Here is a 7260-nt window from a genome sequence, read left to right as displayed (position 1 = left end):
GCACGGGGCTTCCTGGAGGCGGTGAGCGCGCGGCCCCTTCCAGCGTGTCGCGCCCGCCGCCGCCGCGCCGCCTCCCCGGGCCGTACAAACTAATAAAACCAGCTCCGCATGAATATTTCAGATGGGGTGTGCGCCAAAGGAGGGGGCGTCGGTCCACCCGGGACCCCGCCTGCCCTTTCCAAACTCGGGAAATTTTATATACTATCATCTATGTGTGTGTGTGTGTGTGTGCGTGGAGACGCGTGTCGCGGGGACTGCTGCTAACGCCGTCCTCTGTGTCCTTGTCGCAGGGGTGCGCGCCTTGGAGCCCGAGTTCCAGATGCCGCTCAAGAACCAGTCCATCGCGCAGGGCCGGGACGCCATCTTCACCTGCGTCGTCAACAACCTGGGCGGTCACCGGGTAAGTCGCGGCCGCGGTGTCCGCCCGTCCGCCCTCGCCGCCCCGTCTGTCTGTCTGTCTGTCTGTCTGTCTGCCTCACCTGCACCGTCTGCACCTAGCCCCACCTGTGAGGTGGTATCCACTTGCACTGCTTACCGTCGGGGCGCTGCACTGGGAAAACTAATGTGACATGTGTGACATCCTTGTCATGTGACCGTATTTTTGGTCACGTTTTTTGTGTGGCCTCCTATGTGTTCTGCGCGTACTTTCTTTGCTGATAATGCATGAATTGGTGCTACCCAAACTCATGTCACATTACATTGTGTTACCAGAACTGGTCACACCAATTGATGTGACACATGTCACATTAGTTTTTCAGTGTTACCGCACACCTGTGCACCTGCGGGTGGACATAGATACACCCTGCACCTGTGCACCTGCGACTGAGTGGACGTAGACGTACACCGCGCACCTGTGCACCTTGCGGGTGGACATAGATGTACACCCTGCACCTGTCCACTCCCGGTGAAAATTAATTAAGCACCTGCGGGCAATATCAAGTATCCACTCAGCACCTTAAGCACCTGTAGGTGTTTGAAATTCACTGGTTAATCAAAGGCACGGCAACATTCAAAGTGTGTCTGAGACCGACATCCCTCTACCAAAGGCACGGAAACGCTACAAATGTTTGACATTCAGTACCTTTCGCATTTTTGTGCTTTTGTGGCGGTGTGTTAGAACTTTCGCATCATTGTAAATTGCCGACTCCTACCTTTGGTTTTATTCATGTAGGTGTGTCAGCTGCTGCACCTTTGCCGTTCTCACGTACGATTTATATTTGATGTTCACTCGGCACCGCTCTATGTATACACCGGCGTGAAAGGTACTTACTCGCCACACCACCACTTTTGTGCAACTGCTTATTTTTGAGAAGTACTCCACTGCTGTCTGAAAATGTTCAACTGGACAAGCACAAAGCACATGTAGTTCAAAACCATGCTACCCTGATAAAATAATACTTCCTTCCGGGCTCTAAACGTTTGTTACGGACCATGACTCAAAATGAGTATCACCCTTCTATTGAGTCCGTTTGTTGTACAGTACATTTTCTTGGGTTGGGGTGCTGCGTGCTGCGTTTAGCTTCCGGCGTTAGCCTTCAAATTCTTCGATCCAGAAACTAAACCTGTAGACTGAAAATCCGACACTGTGCCTAGACAATGCTGATTAAACAGTTTTGCTTTGGTAGGCACAGTGATCGAAGAGCATGCTAAGCACGCTGCGTAATAAATGTGCTTGCTCTCAGGCTCACTGATAAAACAGTATTCTAAGAACCTACTTTAAAAATCTCACCGTGTACTTAAAAGTGCTCAACTTAGGACGCCAGCTAAAGATTTGACCCCTGAGGAATTTTTTACTTCCCAAACAATGCAAGTATTTGCGACACGGAGTTAAATACTTAATATAGTAAGTGCTTACCTGTAGGAGAATTGTGTCCCGCTGCCCACGGCAAATTTACAATAAAACTTGGAGCAGACCTTAATAACATGTACCCGAAAGAAAACATTTTGAGTGTCTTACTTCACAGACCCCTGCTGCGTCTATTTCAGAATTTTGAGCTCAACCTCCTTAAAAAATACAAGTAAATGGGTCTCCCGATGCGGAGCCGTTTACATTACGAGCCAGCCGTTAATGCTGCCATAACTCAGCTTGTTTGCTGATTCCTTTCTCCGGGAGCCCCGAGCGGCCCTCGCCGCTGAGGGGTTTCCTGTGCGAAGCCGAACAGGATATCCTTGTCTTGGACCGCGGCGGCGCGACACACAACCTGTCTCCAGTCCGCTCCTCGATCACGTCCTTTATTTAAAACTTCACCGAGATTCCAGGAAAATTAGCAACATCTTAGACCTAGAAAAGTTGTTCAAAATGATTGCTTCCATCAAATTTTACTTTTAAAGATTTTCTCCGCTACACATTTCAGAGTGGGTCTGGCCTCTCTTGGTTCTTTGCGAAGAGACCTCTCCACACTCGACGAATGCAGTCTTGAAACAGCTCATATTATGAACAATGCAATCTTCCAAATAATCGGCTTGTAATACAAAGTATTACTAACAAAATACACAGGAATGTCTTCGTTCTTGAATTTAGGCAAAGCTCTCGTTTGAGTTGTCAGGGTAGAACTTTTAAACCTCGAAGTTATAATGATTTTTATACTTCGAAATGACAGGTTAGTACCTCTATAAATCCGCAAAGCTATTTTTTTCCATATCTCTCCTGGAACCTTAAAGACCAGATGAGATACGTCTTTCGTAGCAGGTGCTTCCAAACTGGTCTTATAACTAAACAAGGGCCGGATGGTACCTTTTGTCCGCCATCTTACCTTTCGATTTACGAATTGGTTTTTCACTTCTGCCTTGGTATGTCCCTTTCCGCTTTGGTTTGGGACTGACTGCCCTAGCGTCATGTCGCTTTTTAAGTCTGGCCTTTAGACAGCAAAATTAGAAATGCAGACGAGCATTAAGCTGTCAACTCATATAAAAGTGTGAATATGTAAAACTCCTGGGCGAGCTTTGTGGTGTGTGTGTGTGTGTGTGTGTGTGTGTGCGTGCGTGCGTGCGCTCGAGCGTGCGCCTCCGTGTGTTTGCGTGCTTCTGTTGACTGCGGCAAGGGCAAAAATTATAAAACAAGTAGCCAAGACCCCAAAATTATTTGGTTTCAAAAGATGAACTCGTTCTTTACCACCAAAAGGTTATAACTTCGGTAAAAAGTCGATACTCCCTATCTAAAGTCGCTCACCGCCTCGGCGGCTGGGGACATCCGCTTACCGCGTTTGGCCCGCCCGACAACCGCTTACCGCATGGGAGGCTCTGGATAACCGCTTAAGTCGCTTTTTTGCCGAAATTGTAATATTGGTATCATTCGAAAGAGAATTTCCGCCTCTTTCCAACGATACCAATATTACAATTTCGGCAAAAAAGCGACTTAAGCGGTTATCCAGAGCCTCCCATGCGGTAAGCGGTTGTCGGGCGGGCCAAACGCGGTAAGCGGTTGTCCCCAGGCGCCGAGGCGGTAAGCGACTTTAGATAGGGGGTATCGAAGTGTAATATTTTGTTTTGTAATTCATATGTTTTGATTGTCGACTTCAGTCTACCACAAGATTTCACCTGTTTGCTTCACTTTATGTTGTGATGTACCCAATGTACAAACCACTAGAATAACAAAATCACGCACATGAACTTATTTGGCTCAATTTTAAATATAATATCACAATAAACGGATGTACGTTACACTCTCAAATGTAAATAATCAATTTAGAGGGAAGACCTCATTGCAACCAAGACCGAAGTGTGAGTGGGGCTAAGATGACGCACAACGGTCTGCCAAACCTCAAACGTCATACTAGGGCCCTTCACTTCTTATTTAATAGAAAAAACATTCAAAAAGTAAAAAAAAAAAAAAAATATTTCGGGGAGAGTTCTGCGACTTGCTCTTTCTGTTAAACCAAAACCCAAACCATGGAGCTTTTGTGGTTATTGAGATGAAAGTGTGTGACATTTCACCTCACCAGGAACAATACTTCTTTTTCTTACCGAAATTATGAACCTATCATTGGGGGAGGGGGGGTAAAGAACTAGTAAAAGTAACACTATTAGGTTCCCGACGATGCGTGACCCCGCCAAACTTCAACCTAGATACTTTAAGGTTTGAGCCGTCCCGCCGTGAAAAAAAGAACTGTAACAAATTACAGTAATTTTATAACCCACACTCTTGTAAATAACTCTTAATGCGCACCATTTGTTGCACTTAGTTTGATCACACGGAGCACCTTATAGCTCGCGAATCTTAGCCACGCTGTTGTCAGCCCACCGCTGGTGTGTCGTAGAATCACTCACTACTCTTGCGCACAGATCGCTCCGTTGCCTGTATTGATTATATCTTCTTTGTGTAAGAACAAAACTTGTACTGGCGTTTAAGATACCTTCTTACCATTTTTCTACATTGCAAAATCTTTAATAATATTAATGCTCTCTGTTGCAATTTTACCCTTCCACCAGCAGAAGTCACCTTCTTCAGCTCAGGTATGTTCGCAATGCACCGATGCCGCTCAGCGGACACCCGGTCGCTCACTGGCTAAGCTAAAGCGAAGCCCATTACTTCACTGGCCCCCAAAATTGAATTATGTTTGTCTGTATGTTTCTGCTAATTTCAGGGTCATTTTGTAATATTACAAGACTGTTCGCTTTCAATTTTTTAAAGAGATAACTCGTCATAGTTGCATCCTTAGGGCCAACCAAACTTTCGTCCCTTTCACCATAAAGCGCTTGGTTTTACTTTGGAGACGAAAATAGGAGAAAAGATCTTAATTACAGAATTGATCCGTTGCGATTTATTAATATTATACCTTGTCATCGCACAAATACGATGATAGTTTACCGACGCCCGCCCGCCCCCTCTCTCGCCCGCCTCACGGCAGCGTGAAACGGCCTATAATTCTTAACTAGCTCAGCTCCCCACTGTGAAATGCTTGCAAGCTATACTCTTTGCAGCGTTGCAAAGCATTCGTTCGAATATTGCAAAGAAATTCTTTGCAAGTCTGTTAGAATCCTTGCAAACAATGTATTTGCATCGCAAATAGATAGTTAGGCTTGCAAAGAACTAGTTCGTGTTAAAAATTCCTCAGAATTCTTTGCAAGCTGCAAGGAAAATCGATTGCTTAATGAACGTTTTCTTTGCAAGCATTTCGCAGTTCTGACCCGTTCGCCGCATGAATCGGTGTTGCGTTTGCAGCCGGCAGCCGCCAGTGAGAGAGGACGGCGGACGCAGCCTGCCAAACACCGCTGCGAGGGGCACTGTTAAAAGCACGGTGAATTTTTAGCAGATGATACATTTGTAACTGAAACTTTGAACATTTCACATCATAACTGAAATTAAGGGGGCAGACCTGTGTAATGTAATGTAAGGGTTTGCAAGAATTGTCACTACATAAAAACGGCTTGGCCAGAGCTCGGCTGAAAATGCAGCTCAGAACTCGTCCCTGTTTGGCTCGGCCGCCCGGACGCTATCATATCATGCTGTTCTAAACACTGAAGGAGAAGAAAACGGCAGTGGGGAACTTGTATGATAATAGCGGTATAAATAGCAACAAAGTTCTATAAATTTGGGTGTTTGATCTTTGAAACCTCCACATCCTGCACTGAAATAATATATTGCAAGGCTTGATCATTACATACGTATCATCTGCTTCCACGATCCGTGCCTTGATTTACCGTAAGCTACGGCAAATGTCACGGTAAGCTTCAGTAAATTCGAGGTGCATCACCGTAACTTACAGTGATATTCACTGAAGCTTACAGTAAACGTGGACCGTGAGAGCTGCAGTGCTGCAGGGTTTACTGTGGCTGCCGGTAAAATTGACTGTAATGCTTCTAACAGTGGGGAGGAAAACGAGTGGAGCAAGCAGGGGAATGAAGCCTTGTGTTCCGGTAGTGACAGTTTTGAGACGAGAGGCGAGGAAGAATAGCTACCCCCCCCCCCCCCCCCCCCCTCTGTCCTCCTTACCGCCACTTGATGCCGCCCGAGGCAGGAGACGGCAGAAGCCATCCCGCTACGCCCGACCAAGCGGAAGATTCTTAACGAGACGACCGACCTCGTTGCAATCCGTAGACTAATTGGAACATCCCACTTTTAGACCAGTCGTCTGCGCAAGGAATATCGAGCAGGCTTACGCAACGGGCGGTGTGTGTCTGGTGCTCAAGCAGAAGTTTCGTTGTTGAGTTAAGGACTAGAAGTTGTCAAGTACGAGTGTTAGGGATGGAACCACTCGGAAAACTCAACGGTGTACGTTGTATGCTGATATATCAGCAATCATTTATGACCACGTTTAGGTTTTTGGCTAATATATCCCTCCAGACAGATAATATATTTAGAGGCAGAAGCTCGTTTGAAAGCTATTTTCATGAGGATTCTGGAAACGCTATCCAATTCTAAATATCATCTGTCTGGAAGGATATACTAGCCGAAAACCTGAACGTGTTCATCAATGATATATCAGCAATGTACACTGTTGAGTTTTTAAAGGGAACCTCAGCTATGGATCGTCCGACCAATTATACTCCGACCTGTTGATTTTTCCTAAATCCCAAACCTCCGACCTCGTCGATATGCTGAAATTTGGGAAGAATGTGCTTTAAAGAGGAACAGGTTTCAAAAATAAAAATAAAAATAGGGCTACAGAGAAAATTAGGTCAGACAAAACATAGGTCGGACAGCACTTTTGGGGATTCGTGAAAAATTACCAGATCGGAGAGAAATAGGTCGGACAATCTAAATACACCCCCCTAAGGGTTGGGGCAGGAAAACAAATGGCCGGTCTGTTGGTGAAGAGACAATCGAGCTGCGATAGCAAACACAAAATGGCACAAGCATCAAAGGCAAAAAACTGGTATCTTCAATTTCAATAGGCCTAAAACTAAAAATTGACTTTTCAAAACTGCAACGTTAATCGACCATTTCAAAACTAAAACGACAACCTTTTTCATAACGGGCAGCTTTTAGTCTCGGGCAGAGATAGCCACCAATCGACCAACACGTTGTACAGCCAAGGAAAGTACTGAAAAATCCGTTAAACATAAAATATTATTTAAGATTATTAAATTTCAACCAGATTTTTTGGACCGCATAGCTGCGTTTTCGGTCAGGTATTCTTTTGATCGTCGTTTGTTTGATAGGTCCGCATTGTCAACTTTCAGTGACGTTTGAACTTGTGCTTAAGTCACGCGCCTGCCTTCACCTTGACGTGTGCCATTGCCTGTTATTGCCTGCCACGCCGGACGCCTCTGTTGGGACAGCGCCTCTCATCGCCCGGGGGTGGACCCAGGGGGGTTGGG

General features: G+C 45.7%; 1 protein-coding gene across 5 annotated transcripts in view; it reads left to right on the top strand.

The window, feature by feature from the left end:
* Positions 1-7260, top strand: part of LOC113209862 (lachesin) — a 206866-nt gene that overhangs the window by 166027 nt on the left and 33579 nt on the right. For 3 of the 5 annotated variants that reach the window (XM_052267915.1, XM_052267913.1, XM_052267914.1), the window contains exons 4-5: positions 291-400; positions 4429-4452. In XM_052267915.1, coding sequence (XP_052123875.1) covers positions 291-400; positions 4429-4452 — 134 coding nt within the window. The remainder of the gene's footprint in view (positions 1-290; positions 401-4428; positions 4453-7260) is intronic. The other 2 variants (XM_052267916.1, XM_052267918.1) reach the window with 2 other exon arrangements.

Source organism: Frankliniella occidentalis, unplaced genomic scaffold (assembly GCF_000697945.3).
Source record: "Frankliniella occidentalis isolate FOCC.00 unplaced genomic scaffold, Focc_3.1 Scaffold61, whole genome shotgun sequence".
Lineage (NCBI taxonomy): Eukaryota > Metazoa > Arthropoda > Insecta > Thysanoptera > Thripidae > Frankliniella > Frankliniella occidentalis.
Note: the sequence above shows the minus strand (reverse complement) of the source record. Positions and strands in the feature narration are given on the sequence as shown.